At 43.5% G+C, this 19,370-nt stretch overlaps 1 protein-coding gene across 2 annotated transcripts in view; it reads right to left on the bottom strand.

Moving 5' to 3' along the window:
* TMPRSS6 (transmembrane serine protease 6) overlaps positions 1-15,116 on the bottom strand; it is a 67,539-nt gene extending 52,423 nt beyond the window's left edge. The window contains exons 1-5 of one of the 2 annotated variants that reach the window (XM_053256457.1): positions 14,966-15,116; positions 13,405-13,547; positions 12,556-12,623; positions 12,153-12,331; positions 555-596 (exon numbers count right to left, since the gene is read on the bottom strand). In XM_053256457.1, the coding sequence (XP_053112432.1) occupies positions 555-596; positions 12,153-12,331; positions 12,556-12,623; positions 13,405-13,547; positions 14,966-15,116 (583 nt within the window). Of the gene's footprint in view, positions 1-554; positions 597-12,152; positions 12,332-12,555; positions 12,624-13,404; positions 13,548-14,965 lie in introns of those variants that run through there. The other variant, XM_053256458.1, reaches the window with a different exon arrangement.
* Positions 15,117-19,370: the final 4,254 nt, after the last annotated feature.

Here is a 19,370-nt window from a genome sequence, read left to right as displayed (position 1 = left end):
TCACAAACTGGAACTGATCCAATTTAACCACACAAGAGGAGTTGCTGGACACCTCCACAACAGACACTGAAGTAATTGTGGAGACGGAATCTAAGTCAGCCCGAATATGAGAGATTTCCCCCACAAAGAATTCATTAAACACGTCACAGTGGGTAATCGATGGTTCCATATTCTGATTCAAGGGAGGAGGGGCACATACTAGCCCTCTCACAACCCTAAACAACTCTGCCGGACGTGAACTTGCGGATGCAATACGGGCAGAAAAGAATCACTTCTTTGCCACACTATCGCCTGAGCATAGAAGGGTGAATTAACCCTGAGTATAGATCTTCAAATGCGCTCTATGTTGCAATCTGTCAGATTCGAGTCGAGTCTTTCTCCACTTGCGCTCCAGTCATCTACCTCGCCGCTTCAGCCCCAGTTTGGCAGACATAGTAATACTATGGGTAGCTTCTGATGTCATATTAGTTTATAGGCCTTCTAGGACTGCCCCCCCACCCAATCCCACTCTCAGTGGAACAAACTTTAAAATAAAGGGGAAATAAACAGCCTACCTAATGTGGATTTCAGCACTATTATGTCTTTCACACTGGATTCTGTCAGAAAAAAAAATACACAAAGAAAGAGAAACACATGAGATGCTCAGATGCTAAAACTTAAAGTGCTAGAAAGTCATATCCCATGCTCAACGACTTTTCTCATCTTCCAGTGAGTACTCCTTCTATCCTCTTCCCATCATCAATCATATACTGTATGCCCTACAGCTCAGTTCCATACATATTTACCCAAATCTAATTCCTATGGAGTTTAATGGGACCAAACATTTTTGCCAGCATTCTTAGGTCTACTGTATATGTTCTGCATTCCCAGTGTTGAATAATCAAAAGTAGACTATCCCTGAGCATGGAAACTCTGAGGTCTTTCACACAATTAAAAACTGTGTTCTACCCAGGTTTGGGAACTCTGTGTGCTTCCAATTTTTGGTTGTGTGGAAGTAAGGTAGGAGGAAAACTTGGGTAGTTTTTCCTCCTATCTTGCTTCCACACAATCACTTCTACCCAGGTTTTCCTCTTAACTTGCTTCACACAACTGAAAATTGGGAGCACACACAGCTCCCAAATCCAGGTAGAACACAGTTTTTGATTGTGTGAATGACCTCTCTATTTAGTTATCGTGGCTAATTAGGCAATGATAAAGTTTGTCTGCATGGATTTGTCTAATCCTGCATGAATTTGTCTAATCCTTTTTTTAAAGCAGTTTTGAAAAGCAATTTGTCCGCATGAATTTGTCTAATTTTTTTAAAAAAAGCATTCTAAGCTACTGGCCAACCTCATATCTTGTGGCAGTGAATTCTTTTAGATCAGTTATGCATTGCATGAAGAAGTACTTTCCTTTTGCTTCTGAACCTATTAATAATGCATCTCATGTTATGTATGAGAGCATGTACATTTTCTCTTGGTTCACTTTCTCCATAATTCTGAGTAAATATGCTGAGGATCACTCTGTTGATTGCCCTGACCTTCCTTAAAAACCCCTGCAGTACCTCTGCTCAAATTTGCTTTGCAGCTCCTTCTGCCCAACCCTTGCCCTATCTTTCAGGGTGGTTTTATCTATACAGCATGATGCCAACAATTCCCTTCTTTCCTTTGCTCATCAATCACTTTGCAGCTGCTTCAGTTATCACATTATATTGTTGGTTTTCAAATTGCTATTTTGTTATGGTAAACCACTTTGTACTTTTTGCAAAAGCATTATATAAACGTTTTAATAAATAAAGCACCTCTCCTAATAACGTAAGCCCTGTTTTCTTATTCTAAGTCAGGGGTTCTCAACCTTGGGTCCCCAGATGCTGTTGGACTACAAAGCCCACCATCCCTAGTCACAGTGGCCAAAGGGCTCTAGTAAAGTGCACCCATCCACCTCATCTGCATCATGCCCAAACGTGCAGCTTGCAGCCACTAGGCCTGTGAAAATATTTGGCCTCAAAGTGTTTATGCCGAATCATTCTCACCTCATCCAGGGACAATGTTTTGATCAGTGTAGTTTGTCCAGTATAGCTGAATCATTTGCACCTTGGCCCATGTAGTTCTTCCTAGCACTTCCCCCATAGAACTCTATGGAAAATGCACTAGAAAGAACTACATTTTCCCCAGCCTTCCTAGCACACAATTTTGGGCACGATCTTCCTCACACACTACCCTCACACACCCGGTGTCTGGTGGTTTGATAGCAACAAAGTCAATCAGCAGTTTCGTACATTAGACAGCACCCAAATGTATGAAAGGGATGCTGAAATTCAAATGGATGTGTTATCAATAATAAGAAACCTAGCACCTTATTCAGAAAACTCCACTACAGGATGTGAAGTATTCCCACAGAACTCAATGAGAATCTGTTGCAATAAAGCAAGAGGCGGTGAAGAAGTGGGAGGAAAATTGGCCCAGGTGAATGATGTACAATAGAAGAGCTACTGAGCTGTTCTTTAATGCCAGATGGTTTTGACAAGGGAAAGCAAAAGACAATTAAGATAAATTGACACCCTGGGATGAATAGAGATTAGTAAAAAGAACACTTGGAAAGATATAAAGGTACAGAATCCAGCAAGCTGGGATGAAACATGCATGTGTAGCCTTCATTCCTTGCTTATACCGCAATCTTAGGTAAGCCTACGCAGAATGAAGTTTCACTGACTTAAATGGCACTAACTCTCAAGTAAGTGGGAATGCTATCTAGTCCACCCAGGGCATGGCTGTCTGTTCTCTAAGCTAAACATTCTGCACCAAGTCAATCTAAATCAGGCATCCCCAAACTGCGGCCCTCCAGATGTTGCTGAACTACAACTCCCAGCATCCCTAGACACAATTTTTTGTGGCTGGGTATGCTGGAAGTTGTAGTTCAGCAACATCTGGAGGGCTGCAGTTTGGGGATGCCTGATCGAAATTCTGTTTCAAAGATGCTTAATTTTTGACATAGCAGCCTCAGCCTACTGATCACAGAAATGGGCATGGTCATTCTTACAGTGTTTGCCTCTTCAGATAACTGCCACAAGCACAAAGGGTGCAGGCAGGAGGGTGAGTGACACACCAGTGGGGGTGGGGGGGAGACTTCTGGACTCGCTTTGAATGTAAGCATGTGCAGTAGGGTTTTTTTTTAAAAAAACATCTGAACAGGACTTTAGAGGCACATATTTGCTCACATTATGCTGGTGCAACGCTGGCCTGCATCCTGCCCTCAATTTTTTTCGTATCATGCTAGCACAGAACCAGAGAATATAAACAACTCTGACCAAGGCCAACCAGATGCAAAGACAGATGAGGCTCCCATACTTGTAATGATTGTGCAGGAAGGCCAACTTAAGAACATAAGAAAAGCCCAGCTAGATCAGACCAAGGATCCATCCAGTTGAGCACCCCATTTTTCCCAGTGGCCAGACAGATGACTCCAAGAACCCCACAAGCAGGGCAGAAAGGCAACAGACCTCCCATGTGGCTATCCCTCAGCAACTGGCTCTGAACATGGGAGTTCTATATAGCTGTCATGAAAGGTAACCCTATCCTCCATGAATCTGGCCAATCCCCTTTTAAAGCCATCTAAGCCAGAGGCCATCATTATGCCTTTTGGCAGCCAACTTCATACATCAGGTCTATTTTGTGTGAATAACTTCCCTTTATTTGTTCTGAATCTGCTACGCATCAATTTAATGGAATATCCCAACTTCTAGTACCAAGAGAGAGGAAGGAAAAGTTCTCTGTCCACTTTCTTCACACCATGCAGCTTCAGATAGTGCAGCCATGATTGCTCTTACATGGGAGGATGTAGCCACAAGCTCTGTATTAAGATCCCAGATCCAGAACATCCCCTACTGGGAGGCAAAGGTAGACAGTTCAAGATACGAGTCAGGGTGGGAAGACCTTATGACCCAGATCCTGGGCAATCCTGCTTCGCTGGGACACACACACACCCCGCCACAACCAGGAGAACCAGAGACAGCATCCCTAGTATGACCCAAGAATATGGCCTTGCCTTCATCCTCTCATTCAGAGGAGTCCCTGGAGAACCTGCCAACCCAAGTACAGGTCCTCTAGTGTTGCTGGAGCTAGCACTTAGAAAATCAGACAAGGTCCCTTTAAACCATAGAGCCTTCCTCAGAGAAGGGGAGGGGTCAATCTATTCTACATGGCAGCAGCTATCAAAAGCAGCAGTCTGCTCCAAGCATCCTCTGGAGCAGGCCTGTTCAACTTAGGCCCCCCAGCTGTTTTTGAACTACAACTCCCATAATCCCCAGCCACAGTGGCCAATAGCCAAGGATTATGGGAATTGTAGACCAACATCTTCAGGATGGCCAAAGTTGAGTAACCCTGCTCTGGAGTAACATCCACCTCATAGTGTTGTATCCAGCTCTCTTGATCTGCCACTCAGAGCTATCCAAGGTCCTGAATCTTTCCCCCTTGGAACTGTCCGAGGTCTTGGTTCCTACTGGATACTAGACTAGATTGACCTTTGTTCTCAACCCATAGGGGTCTTATATTCTTAAGTGTGCTTGGAAACAACCTTGATTTGCAACCTTGGTTTGCATGGCTGAAACCTGTATCAGAATCTAGTCAGAATATTTTAAGATGTATCTATTTCTGATTTAAAATTCAAACAAAAGGAGCGTTAACACAGGACAAATCCCTTCAGTTAAGAAACTCTTAAGGCATTAAAAGATTTTGCTATCAAACTGAGTAATGCTAGAAAAAACCCAACCCATTTTCTAATACAGGCTTCCTTCCATCTGAGATAATAAAAATCTTATCGTTTCTCATTAAATAATGAATCAAACCTCTCTATGACTAGTAAGGGAAGAAAGCTACTGCCCTTCCCCTCATTATTTTAGAAGGCAGTATTCCTATTATTGATACAGCATCAACAGTGAGGATGGCATTTTATGAAGTAAGAAATGAAAAAACCAGACTGAATACCAAAAGCAAAGGCAAAGGAGGAATCAAAGATAGAACCAAGGCCTTGTGCCTGAACAACAGGGTGGACAGTGACGTCAGTGGTGACAGAGTGTATTGGAGAAGGCGGCTTAGAAGAGAATGATTATGAGATGTTCAGCCTTGGATATATTGTGTTTGAAACAGTGATGAAACATCCAGGCAGATGGCTTTCTTAACTAAAGATACAGTCCGAGAAAACAGAGAAAATCACATATATTTCTTCTTTGCTTAAATACCTGACTTTATAAGAAACTGGACTGAGTGTACAGGCATAAATAATGTGAATGCAGAAAAATAGTGGAAAGGCAGAAAATGCAGCATAGCTCAGCTTTAAAAACTTGCCTTACAAGTTTGGTCCTAAGAGTGGCTTTGGATAGTGCACTACAAGCATTCTCTGGGGATTTTGCTGCCTGCTTGTTTAAAAACACACACAATTACTTTGAGTCATTCCTATATAAAAGATCCTCATTCTGACACAAGTGCTTTTTTTGCATGTTCAGTGCCATGTGAGGAATGGATACACATTGTGACAAGGTTGGTTTTTTTGACAGCCGGCGAGTTCAGCTGGGAGAGAGGCATTCTAGAGAGACATGCATCACTGCTGCCTCTTGACCTGGGCACCAAACTACAAGGAATGTTAAATCCATCATTGACAAACAGGTTTAACCATGAAGTGGAAGAGAAGCAGTCCTTTTTTTATAGTCCACTGATCCAGTGCAAAAGCACAGCAGGCGGCAAGTGTTTATAAAAGTCCTCACCACCTGCTATAGCCTCTGGTAGGACCAGTTCCCTCTGCAGCTGTGTGTGGTGTGGTTGTTTTTAATTGTAAAAGGACTGCTTCTGGTTCATTTCTTGATTAAAACCATTTATTTATGATGGCTGTAGTTTGGCCCTGAGATAAGTAGCAAGCTCCTACTCAGGAACAAGGTGGTTAGTACGTGAGATACACATTTTAACATACCCAAACGACCAATGTTTGAGGACCAAAGGACACAGTAAATTAAATGTGAACTTTGGTCCTGTGGATTTAATTGTAAAGAGCTGCCATGATGAGGGGAGGGGCATGGATCAGGATTGGGGCAGCGGTGCCAAGGGAGGGGATTTAACCCTTTCTTCCTGTGCCACGATCCCAATGGATATTGACTACCACTCAACTCTGAGGCAGTGTTTTGCCTTGAGAGGGAAGCTGCAATTGGGTGCCAACAGCAGCTTACCTTCCAAGTCCAAGAGCTGCTTTTTGTATAGTGGGGGGACAGAGGTGGTCATTTCATGAGGCAAGGCAAGATGGTCACCTTAGGCAAGAGTTTGCTGGAGCGCCGGCAGGATGGCAACATTCACCTCCTCCTCCTCCTGCTGCTTCTACCGCCATTGGGTGTGACCCTTGCAAATTTTGCAAGGAACGCCTCTTTGCAAAGTTTGCAAGGAGGAGAGAAAAGGCAAGCTGCTGGCAAACTCCCCTCCTTCCTGCCCCCATGCACCTTCAGAACTTGCAAAGGTTTGTTTTGACAGGGGGCTAGCCCCCACCAGGGGCATGGGGCATGGCTGCATTTTGTGCCTCCCCTCAGACTTCACATAACCCTGGGCCACTCTGTGTGTGTGTTTTATGGGGAGATTTCCATCAGGGCTGTGGCACAAGAGGAAAGGGTTAACCCCACGTTTTATGCAAGTGGCCCTGATCCAGTTTTCCCCTCTCCACAGCTGCTATTTACAATAAAAATGAATAAATACACAAGGAGTTCATTCACACAATTAAAAACCGGGTTTGGGAGCTGTGTGTGCTCCCCATTTTCAATTCTGTGGAAGCAAGGTAGGAGGAAAACCTGGGTAGAAGTGATTGTGTGGAAGCAAGGTAGGAGGACAAGCTACCCAGGTTTCCCTCCTATCTTGCTTCCACACACCTGAAAATGGGGAGCACACACAGCTCCCAAACCTGGGCAGAGTACAGTTTTTGATTGTGTGAATGACCTCCATTCCAGCTACACATTGATGTGTATCTTGATCCTGACATAGATGGAAACATAGGAGAGCCAGTGTGGCATAGTGGTTAGAGGGTTGGACTAGGACCAGGGAGACCTGATTTCAAATCTCCCGTCAGCCATTAAACTCACTGGGTGACTCTGGGCCAGTCTGGGCCATCTCTCAGCCTAACCTACCTCACAGGGTTGTTGTAAGGATAAACATAACCATGTACACCACTCTAGGTTCCTTGGAAGAAGAGTGGGATATAATGTAAAAATAAATAAATAAACACACCATATTCAAACATTACACTGTAAGTGCATACAAATGCCCTTACACGTCAGCATGTGTTTGTGTGAATGACTGTACGTGCACTGATTTTAAACATGAGCCTGAGTACTGACTCCCAGGGAACAGATTGGAATTGTACTACTGCATGTGTGCTGAAGATAATGTGTGAATCTCTGTACTTGCGTACACTTGTGTACACTGTACACAGATTGTGTGTTGAACATAGCATGTGAACAGGATCTAGTATGTGGCTCATGGGGTGCAGTAGGTGATGAACTCTGCTCCCCAAGCCAATATTTTGCTGCAGTGTACAGTGTACACACAGAGATCTGTGCTGTACATAACACACGAATGCAGTTACAGTTACATCCCAATATGATTACAATGGATTGTATTAGCTGCAGCTTTTGAACAATCTTCAAACTCAGTCCCATACAAAAGCCATTGCAGTAGTCAAGTCTCAACACTAAGATCAGAACTTAGAAGGGCTTTGGACAATACAATGAAGAAATAAGTTACAAATCACAAAGTCCTTGGCAAAACAAACCTCAGCTCTGCCATGAATTGACAAGGCAAGTCACTTTCTCTTAGTTTCAGTCTCCAAACTATACTATGGGGATGATAATAATGGTCTACATTACAAGGTTATGGTAAGTTATGAGAGAGATGCTTTAAAAGTGCTACATATAAACGTTAAGTATTATTATGCCTGTTCTGTAATATCTGCATAGATATCATTGCATGTCCAAAATCAAAGAACATGGGCATTCAGACCTTTTCGCTGTATTGTTCAAAGTGTTCTAATACTTGATCTTAATTCTGACTTGACTACTGCCGTGGGCTCTGCTTGGGACTGGCCTTGCAGATTGTTCAGAACCTTCAGCTAATACAGTCCATCACACTGGGGCCGTAATTATATGAATACAACCAATATTTATATACCACTTTTCATCAAATGTTCCCAAAATGGCTTACATAGAAATAAATAAATAAAGCGGCTCCCTGTCCCCAAAGGGCTCACAATCTAAAAAAGAAACATAAGAAAGACACCAGCAACAGCAACTGGAGGGATGCTGTGCTGTGGCTGGATAAGGGCCAGTTGCTCTCCCACTACTAAATAAAGAAAATCACCACTTTTAAAAATATGCCTCTTTGCTCAGTTAGCAGGTGAATGAACGCTGTGTGTCCATTCATGTCAGATAATAACTTTTGCCACTTAGATATGTTAAAATGTGCCCTTCTGTTCTTTGCTACATTTGCAAAGCTATGACACACAAACTGCTTAGCACAATCATGCAGAATGCCTCAAAAATGGAAAAGCTGTAAATAAAATGTAATGGTTAATGGCCACTTATTAGCAAAGAGAGAATGAAAGTAGCATATATATTTGATCCTATTTAGCATTTCTATCAATGACCAGAGAGAAAAAGTAAACACCAAAATGTGTTCACTGACAAAAACAAAGGGGGCAAACATCTAATACATGAAGTACTAATGAAGCTAATTCTTTGGGTAGGCATGCATTATAACTGGATTCTTGGGGAAACTGTGGGTAAAACTTTAAGCACGTATCTCACAGGAACATCTAATTGCCATAGCTTTCCTACAGAAGTCTGGTTTGTAAGGATGCTGAGCATCTTCTCTTAAAAGACTCATTCCTAGGTTCCCCAGACCAAGAGATAAAGTGTTACAGCAATTTAAATTTGTAGTTTAGATATGCCCTAGAAGTGAATGACTGGTGTATTGGCAAAACAGAGCCAAGATTTTAACCAGTGTATCGGGGGGATGTTACAAGGAATTTTAGCACAAGAGGAAAACAAAACTTCAGAAACTGATGATGTTGAAAGAGACTTTGAGATGGCAGTAATAGAAAAAAGTAGATGAATTTGCTCATACTATCAAAGGAAAAGCTGTGAGGGCTTAAATTTTTTTTAAAGACTATCTACTAGGGATGTGCAAGCTGGCATGAACTCGAACTGGCCCGGTTAGAGGGCACATCCTTGAGCCGGACTGGACCCGGTTCAGCTTGAGATCAAGTTGAACCTGCTGGGCCTGTTCGGGGCCAGTTCATTTTAAAATATATATATAAGTAGAACTTACCACTGCTGAGGGTTTTGGCAACCATGGGGGGTGCTGCTGAGGCTGCAGGGGGGTTTCCAGTGGCTCCCCCTGCCCTGGCTGGCCTCCCCCTAGTCTCTGAAGGGCCATTTTGAAAGGCCTCCCCCTAGTCTCTGAAAGGGCCATTTCGGAGCTGTTTTGGCCCTTTGAGAGTGTGTGGTGGCCATTTTGGAGCCTGCCATGTCCACTGGCCTTTTGTGCGGCCAGCAAACTGGCCCTTCAGAGAGTGGAGGAAGCTGGTAGCAGGAGGGAAAGCCAGAGACACACACACACATCCTGGGGCCGCCGAACTCCTCAGCAATGGTGTGTCTGTGTGTGTGTGTATAGATAGATAGTACCTCCCCTCTCCTCTCCCCCCCGCCCATACAGCTGGGCCCGAAATGGTTCAGACTCAAGCTGAATCTGGCCCAGCTCACCTATGCACAAAACTAAACCGGACCCAGTTCAGGCTAAAGTCCGCTGGTTCCCACGAGCACCAGAAAGCGGGCTAAGCTCTGCTTTCCAGTAATCGTGGGAATAGCCTCACAGTGTAACTAAAAGAAACTGCCATCATCCCCAGCCACAATAAATCCAACAACAGCCAGAGTGCCAAGTTTGCCTACCGCTGCCCTGAGATATTCAATCAGATTTGACAATATTGATCACTTGTTGCAGGAGAGGACTGGATCAAAACTCCATTCCTCTTCCCACAGGCAAAAAACCACTGTCAAAAGCTGACAGTGCTGACCACCTGTTTGGCAGGTGCATATGTTCAGACCTTTACATGCACAAGGATCTGGGGATGGCAATATCATCCTAAAGCAAAGTATCATGAATCAAATACAGAATACATTCTCATTTATCCAAATGACCCTGGAAGCTTTTCACACAGGGCTTCTGAGGTCCTTTATCTCATATCTCCTCCAGAATGGAGGGGCTGCATTCACATATTGGCTAGATTTACCCCAAAGTCCCTGTGAGTTATCGGGGAGCAGTTCACACACAATTTGGGTTTTTCACTGTGCGCTATTGTGTAGCCCGATTTATATCCAGGATTTTAAAAACCCACTATTTGCGGCAGTTTCTGGGGACAACGGGTTTGCTTGCAGTAAGGCCTCCCAGTAAACTCACGGTAAAACCTGCTGTGCGTAAAAGTCCCAGGGGGCAGAAGAAAAATCCACATCATAAGATGCTCAGATAAAGAGGAACACAACTATAAGGTTCTTACTGAATGGGACTTCAGTAATATTGACTAGATCATGCTCTGTGTCAGTGATCTTCACTATTCTTCATGTGGGGGCTACTTCAAGTGGGGGCAAAACACCTTCAGTGTGGGAGCTATTTCCCTGTATGGTGACCTCTACACAGTACTTTACTTTCCTCAGTGCTAGGAGGGCTCTTTACAAAAGATGGAGCCCTCACCTATGCGGAAAGTGCTGGGAAGGGCTACACTTCCCAACACTCCGTGTACATCTTCCAGGATAGTGCAGGTGCTCAAGAGGGCTCTGTTTTCCGGGAGCCCCACTGGCACTAGGCAAAGTACAGCACTGTATGGTGGAAATGGTCATCTCCACATGGTGCCAGAGGGAGTATGCAGACAGCTTTGGCCAAAGCTTCATACAGGGCTGATCAACTCATAGTCAGGGAGCTACACTTAGGGTTGATGGGGGTTGCCACTGGCCCCTGGGCCTTATAATGAACACTGTTCTTATTTATTTATTATTTATTTATTTATTCAATTTTTATACCGCCCTTCCGAAAAGGCTCAGGGCGGTTTACAATTAAAACAGAAACCATTAAAATCAACAACAATTAAAACATAAATATAAATACCAAATAACAATTAAAATATCTTTTAAAAACAATTAAAGAATAAGAACAATTAAAACCCTAAAAACCAGGTTAGAGCATTAAAACAATTAAAACCAATTAAAACCCTGGAAGGCCAGGCCAAACAAATAGGTTTTAAGGGCTCTCCTGATAATAAAGAATTAAGATTGCAGATCTCTGCTGGGAGTGCATTCCACAGCCCAAGAGAAGCTACAAAGAAGTCCCGCCTCTGAATCGCCACCAAACAAACTGGTGGTAACTTGAGATGGACTTCCTCAGATGACCATAACATGCGGTGGGGATCATGTAGAAGAACTTACACTAGTATTTTTAGCAGAAGGAATTTAGACCTTTAGAAGTTGCTCTGTGTGTGTGTGTGTGTGTGTGTGTGTGTGTGTGTTAAAATCACAGCTTTTACAGTGTGGATCCCCTATGGAAGACTCACACAACTCATCAGAAATAATTTCTTTATGGGAGTCATTGCATCTTTCCTTCCTTTTTGGCACTTTCCAGACTAACTGCTGAACAGCAGCAAAATGTTCAGGCAATTCGCATTCGAAACATAAACAGCAGGGGGAGCAGTCTCACAGAAACTAACAGCCCCCAAAACCCAGCAACCTTCTTACGCCTGATATACAATGCCCTAGTTCTATATCACAGCGATTAAATTTGAAACAAGGCATTGGAAATGTGAATGGCACCCTACTGTCTGCCTATGGACTGTGGTGTCACAATGCAGGAAGTGTGGAAGCACACTTCCAAGATACGATGTGACCCTGTTTCAGGGTCTAATCTGGAAAACGCCTTTGTTGTTGCCAGCATGCCTGTTAAGCAACTTCTTATTTCTCTGCTTTTCCCAACTCATAGACACACCCACTTCCATTTTACACAACTTTTCTGCTTTCCTTCTCTGTCCTTTCCTTCTCTCTAAAATCAGATGGGGACTGTAGGTTTCAGCCTCTCTTTCTTGAAGACTAAATTGTGATTAGCACTTACCGAGGAGAACCAAGGATTCGGGGTCAAGCTTGTACTGATAGGTGAGGTGGCCTGTTCTATTCATGCTGGCCAGGAGCTCTTTATGGAGCTTAGTATTCACCTTCTCCTCAGTCATTTCCTTCTTTTGGGTTTGTGGGATTTGAAGAGTGAACCAGAAGAAGCAGGTCAGAGATCCCTCCCTAATTGTGAGATAATAACCATCTTTACTGTTTCTTCACCATTTTTCATTATACGCCATGTAGCTATTGTTAAGAGTTCAACAAACATTTCCAATTGTAAGATGTAACCAAAAGTTCTAGCCAATACAAATTTAAGATAAGTACGGAGATTCTATAGGTTTTTTAGATGAACACCTTGCAACTTCTAAGGTAACTCTCAAATAGGCCAGTAATTCTCCACTCACCCAAAGGCATAGACAGTGCTGGAGTTGTAGTAATGACCCAGCTCAGTTGCATGAATAAGATCTTTCAGCTATAAAGAAAATGTTCTCAATTAACTACCAGGCAATAATATCATCACAAGGAATACCTCTTCCTTTTCTTCCTATGGTATAATCACCTGTCATTGATTTCAAAAAAGCTACCCAGTTTCCACAGTGGCTGCTACCATTTTGACTGGCCACATGTCAAAATTCAGCCAATAGAGCTTTTCTTGCTAGAGAAATTCAGTCATAGAGGATCACAGAATCATAGAATCTGGATTTTAGATCCAGAAGGGACCTTGGAGCTCTGCTCAGTGCAGGAATCCTCAGTGCTATGACATCCATGATAGATGGCTGCCCAGCTTCTGTTTGGAAACTTCCAGAGAAGCAGAGCCCACCACTGCATGAGGCTGACTGTTCCACTGTCAAGCAGCTCTTACAGTTAGGGAATCCTTCCTAACATCTAGCCTAAATCTGCTTCCTTGTAATTTCAACCCATTGGTTCTAGTCCTGCCCCCACGAGCAACAGAGAACAAATCTGCTCCTTCTTTTATGTAAGAGCCCTTCAGATATTTGAAGACAGCTATCCAATCCCTCTTTCTGTCCTTCAGGCTAAACATATCCAGCTCCTTCAACCGTTCTTCATAGGACTTGGCCTCCAAACCCACCCAGCATCTTTGTTGCCCTCCTCTTAACCAGTTTACTTCACTGGATTGATTTCAAGCTACTCTGAAAGGCACAGGAGGACTGATAGTGAAAGAGTTGGCAACCCTTATTCTCACGCCCACTGAGCTGCCCAAGACCTCCACAGTTCACCAAGCTGTGCCCCACCATCTGTTGGCTCTTTGTCCTCTCCGTCCAAAAGACTCTGGACTCCATCCGTCCATGATCTGTAGAATACTGTCGATTGAGAATCCTCAGGCTGCCAGAGTAGAAATGCAGGACACGGGACTCCAGATGCCGTGGCCTATAATCTGCCACCAGAAGACACGGTTGATCAGTTCCATTCGTTCCTTAATAAATCTTTATTTGTTTTTTTAACTCAACCTACTGTCCCTAGATAATCTCTTGGGCTAAGCATTTTTACCACCAGAGCACACTCTGCAGTGTGAGGACTTTAATGTTTCTCCTCACACCCCTCAACAGTAAAAGCATTACATGGTAGGCTATTGTATTTTTAATGCTTGTCCAGCACCTGTTGATTTTAGGCACTTCATCAACAGACAAGACAGGAAATGATGACATAGCCTAAGGCGGGGCGGGTGGAGGGGAGGAAATGCCCTGATCCTAAAAGCCTGTGCTTGGGCCAAACTATATGTTATATTGGATCTCTCTGCTTGGAGTTCCCAAAGCAATTTTCTCCTTATAAAAGCACATCACAGTCAAAGGGTGGGATGGTATTGTGTAGTAATCTGGCTCAGATCCATGGTGCGGGGAGGTGTATCTATCTAAACCTTTGGAGTAATATGCCGACACACAATTACTTCATATTAGCCCCTGGTGGCGCAGTGGTAAAACTGCCGCCCTGTAACCAGAAGGTTACAAGTTCGATCCTGACCAGGGGCTCAAGGTTGACTCAGCCTTCCATCCTTCCGAGGTCGGTAAAATGAGTACCCAGAATGTTGGGGGCAATATGCTAAATCATTGTAAACTGCTTAGAGAGCTTTAGCTATAAAGCGGTATATAAATGTAAGTGCTATTGCTATTGCTATATTACTTGGCAAGTTGATTTCACCATCAACTGAAAACAATCATGGGAAGAGACATAGGAAGCTGCCTTATACCAACTCAGACCATTGTTCCATCTAGCTCAGTATGGCCTTCAAAGACTGGCAGCAACTCTCCAAGGTTTCAGGCAGGAGTTTCTCTCAGCCCTACCTAGAGATACCAGGAAATGAACCTGGGGCCTTCTGCTGACAAGCAGGTTCTCTACTGCTGACCTATAGCCCCAGCCACTAAGGGGATTATCTTATTGCAAACAACGCTTGCATGTAGTCACCCATCCAAATGCAAACTACCAGGGCATATCCTGCTTAGCAAAAGGGACAATTCATGCTCGCTACCTCAAGACCAGCTCTTCTCCCCTAAGGAACATCAGATACTGCTGTTTGATTGATTAATTAATTAATTAATTAATTATACCACCAGACTCAGAGGCTTTAGGCAGTTCACTTGAATAAAAACAATAAAATAATAAAGTTTTAAATAATATTTTTTTGAAATAAGTACAAAGGCACAGCCCCACATAGACTGCATTGCAGTAGTCAAGCCTAGAGGTTACCAGAGAGTTTTGAGATCACTTCTTGACCCATCTGCTTGGCATTTGCACACTGGCTTCATTCTCCCACAATGCTTCATCAGCATGAACGACACAAAAGATTGGAATTGTTACCTAAGAAATACCATGTTAGTGCTCCAGCAGTACCCAACAGCACCAAGACTATCCACAGTGGAATGTAGCGTCGACAGTTATGAGATCTGGTCCTGTGTCCATCTTGAGGTACCTCCTTTGAGTCCTCCTCCCCATCCTCTCCTTCGATCATCGGCATCTTGCAAACAGCCAATTAAGATATATCTCCATTATCAATAGCTGAGATGGTGTGTCATAAGCCCTATTCAGGCATTAAGTTATACGCATGTAACACGTGTCTGTAAATATGTACATATTTTGGGGCTATCTCAGACAATACATTTCTGACCAACCCAACTAAGGGTCATCCTGACCAAATCAAGAAAATTGAGTGGGAAAGCATATCCCCCGTTTCTTGAGACAAGTGCATCTGTTAAAGACATCCCCTGAAGACTGCAGGGGAGTATGCATCAGCTCCATGGCTACAGCTCTAATTTTCCAGAACTTGATCTGTGCAGGAAGTCCTTTTGTGGGACTGCACAGAGACCACAAAGCAGAAATCTCTTCTCCTCTCCTCTCCTCTCCTCTCCTCTCCTTTCCTCAGAAATATAACTAAGCCAGAATCATATGCATAATTACTTGAAAATTAGCTGCACTGTAGGGATGTGTATAAACTTAGGTCAGCAATACCTTGCTGACTGTGCAAATGGCACCCGCACATGCACAGATGCCATGTGCATCTGGACACTGTGCATGGGTTCTTGGGACAAGCGCCGCTGCAGCAGGAAGCTGCATGCAGCGGAGGAGAGCAGGTAAGGGCCAGCTCCCCTTTTTAAAAAAACCCCAATCCTGCTCCCCACTCACATCCCTGTAGCACCGAACCAGTGTACAAACCTTCATACACATCCCTACTGCACTGAACACATTTAGATTGACTTCTTGTAAACACAGATATGATTGGGTCAAATGAGTGAATGCTTATGATCCTTTGGGATAGGTTTCACTATCACTTGTCATGACTGTCTATGTGATATTAACTACATCATCATATAGGATTAAAAATTAAGCCTTCACAAAATGGGAAGGCTGTATTTGCAAGAAATCTTCATGAGAAGAAAATAACAGGAAAATCTATAAGGACTTTCCTAAGGAAAATCATTGGGTAAAGTTGTTGGACTACAACTCCCAACATCCCTTTGGCCTTTGTAGCCAGGGGTGATAGGAACTGTAATCCAAAAACATCTGGGAACCTAAGGCTGGGAACTCCTGCCCTAAAGCAAAAACAAGACAGTGTTTGCACTTGTTCTTGGCTTGAAGAAAGGCAGGACAAAAGAAAAAGCAATTTATCAGAGGTATCAAAGGGAAATGCCTCCAGGGAAAGCAAGGAACAATGTCTCCATTATGAACCATCTATGTTGAACTTTGGAGGAGCACACAACAGTGCCCAAATGGCAATGACTGACAGAAGCATAGGTTACCATTCCATTGCATAGACCAGGGGTTCCTGACCTGTGGTACTCCAGATGTTGCTGAACATTGTAGCTGGGGGTGATGGGAGTTGTAGTTCAGCAACTTCTGGAGTGCCACAGCTTGGGAACCCCTGTCATAGACCAATCAGCAACATACATGTTTAAGACCAAAGGGCTCTTGGTTCTGTGTTGCTGTTAGTGACTTCTTTCCATTTCACTTCCTCCGATAAGGCAAAGTTACACACAACTATAACAGAATCAGGGGAGGAGTGGGTGTGTGGGGTCCCCTCCCTGCCCCTGCAGAGAACAGTTGCACAAAAGCACTCATTTGGGAATGTGCCAGGTCTGGCCTGAGTATGAGGAGGCATATAAGGGATCAATGTGCAGCAAACAAGTTCATGGATCTCTCTTTCACAGAAAGGCAGAAGGCTTATATTAGCAGGGCTGGACTGGGGGCACACTGAGAGAGCAGTGGAATGTATGTGGAGAGGGTGCTGGGTTTTCAGCAGAATGGGTAATTAAGGGTGGGAGTTGGGGTGGGCACACCGGGTGTTGGAAGTGAAGGACTTTGCGCTGTCTCTTGTCTCAGTGACCTAGGAGGACAGACTAGTGAGTCAGAGGGCTAGAGGGTCAAGACATTGATCATCCCTTCTTTACTGCTCTGACACTATCCCTTTGGAATGTAGATTGCTAATCTCAGGGTCACTTCCTCCTTTCTCTTCCTGTTCCTTCTACCTTGCAACATGGCAAGCTCCTCTCCCTGCACCATGTGTGCAGAGATGCAGAATCCATCTGCATCCAGCTAGCTAGCTAGATTAGAGATCCTAACTCCTCACTTTCCTATCTAGAATGGAGTTCTTTAATAAATGCCATATATAGTGATTTGAAACTATGAACTGGCTCCAAGTTACTTTACTCTCAGCATACACGCATGCCTAAGTAAATTCCGCTGTGTTGTGCCTCTGCACTCTGCTATAATGAGAAGGGGATTCTCTTACCAGAGAGAATTCCCAACACCAGGCATATGGCCTGTTGCCCTGTGGGCCAGTCTGAGCCTGCATGTTAGCAGTCATCCAGTTAGACCACAACTGGGGGAAAGGGGCAGGGACACTAAAGACTAGTTACGTCAGTGTGGTAGAATTCTGTGGAATTGTGAGAATTTGAAATACAGGTAAGGCACTCCTGTTGTGCTTGGCCCCTTCAGATGCCAGAGGAGGTCACATTGATGTGGTCACATGTACTGTGCAGATGTGTGTCATTAAGCCTATGTGGGTTATTGCAGTCATATGACTGTGTGAGAATTTGAGTACTTTCATGAGGGCATGCATTGGACTTCTGAGACCATGACAAGAGATTTACATTAGGCAGTAGGATAGGATAACTAGGGCCTTTTCGGTTGCTCCCCCACTTCTCTGGAACTCCCTTCCCCTTCAGATTCGTTTAGCTCCTTCCTTATTGATTTTTAAATCTCTATTGAAGACTTTTCTTTTTTGCCAGGCTTTTGCCCTGTAGTTTACCTATTTGGTTTTTTTCCTTTTTTGTTAGTGACTTTAGTGTTTAATTTAGAATGTAATTTTAATGGTGTCTTGCTTTGCATGGTTTTGTACACCGCCCAGAGTCTTCGGAGTGGGCGGTATTTCAAATAAATAAATAAATAAATAAATAAATAAATAAATAAATAACTAGACTGTTGCATTTGGAGCATGGGTGAAATGCAGGCTCAGATTTCAGCTCTAGGTGTTTGGGCAATCTTTCTTCACCTAGCTGATCTCACAGGGTTGTTGTTAGGCTAAAATACTTCTCTGAGCTCCTTAAAAGGTGTTGCATACAAAGGTGGTGACTAATTTTTATTTTATTTTATTTTATTTTATATATTGCCTAACTGGTAAATTGCACATCTCAGGGCGGTTTACAATCACAAGCTGGTGCACACTGTTATTTCTTCAAATTAAGAGTATCACAGCCAGAAGGTGAAAATAAGCAACGGAACATAAATATCTATACCAACAAGTATGAAAAGAGGATAATCATTAACCCTGAAGTGGCAAGGCAACAGGTCCCTGTAAACACCAGCAACCTCCGTCTACTTCCCACACGCAGTCAGAAATGCACAGACTTCTCTTTCGCTTCACCATCCAATACCTTTTGGCTGATATTTTCCTCAGGTCTTACACCAACATATCTACAGCAAGAAGGTTCAGGCTTTACTATACTGTATAGTCAGCAAAATACCAGCATCAGAAAACAGCTCCCAAATCTCCTCCTCCCTTGAAGAAAAATTCTGAAAACTGGTGATATCACAAAATTAGAGACTTACCTATGGAACCTTTCGTTGTGCTTGTGGCCTGGTGTACTCTCATGCAAAAATCACACACACGTATGCAAATACTGAGCGAGATTTAATATTTACTTAGCCCAAGGTCTGCCCTGAGATCAATAATCCAAAGCTTTGTCCTCTTCCTTTGGCCTTTGCTCTATTCCAGCTCTTCGCAGAAAACTTTGCAATGCCCTCACGATTTTCTCCTAATGAAGAATTTTGTGTAGCCCGATAACTACGTAAGTCTAATAAAAACACCAAAGAGACTTGTGTCACCTTAAAGGCATGCACATTTATTGTCGCATAAGCTTTTGTGGACTAAAGCCCACTTTATCAGACGTCTGAAGACTAATAAAGATTGTCCTATCAAAAGGGCATTCTCTTACCTCTCTGATCTCTCCTTCCATGGGAATTCTGTTGCATTTCTTTATGTCAACCAAGGAAGACAAGATAGCTTTCCAAATGGAGAAGCATAGCAGGGAGGGTGCCAGGTGGAAAGACACTTGGAAAGAAACAGTCTGAAAGACTGGATGAAACAGTGAAGAGCGATGGTAATACACTACTTGCTTCCAACCCCCCTCCTCCCTCGTTTCCCCTCTAGAGGGCTGCAGACTAGTTGCCCAGCAACTTTTCCCTATCTTAGTTACACCCGTTGGTTCCA

The sequence above is a fragment of the Hemicordylus capensis genome, chromosome 5, assembly GCF_027244095.1.
Source record: "Hemicordylus capensis ecotype Gifberg chromosome 5, rHemCap1.1.pri, whole genome shotgun sequence".
Classification (NCBI taxonomy): Eukaryota; Metazoa; Chordata; class Lepidosauria; order Squamata; family Cordylidae; genus Hemicordylus; species Hemicordylus capensis.
This window is presented reverse-complemented; position numbering and strand designations above follow the sequence as displayed.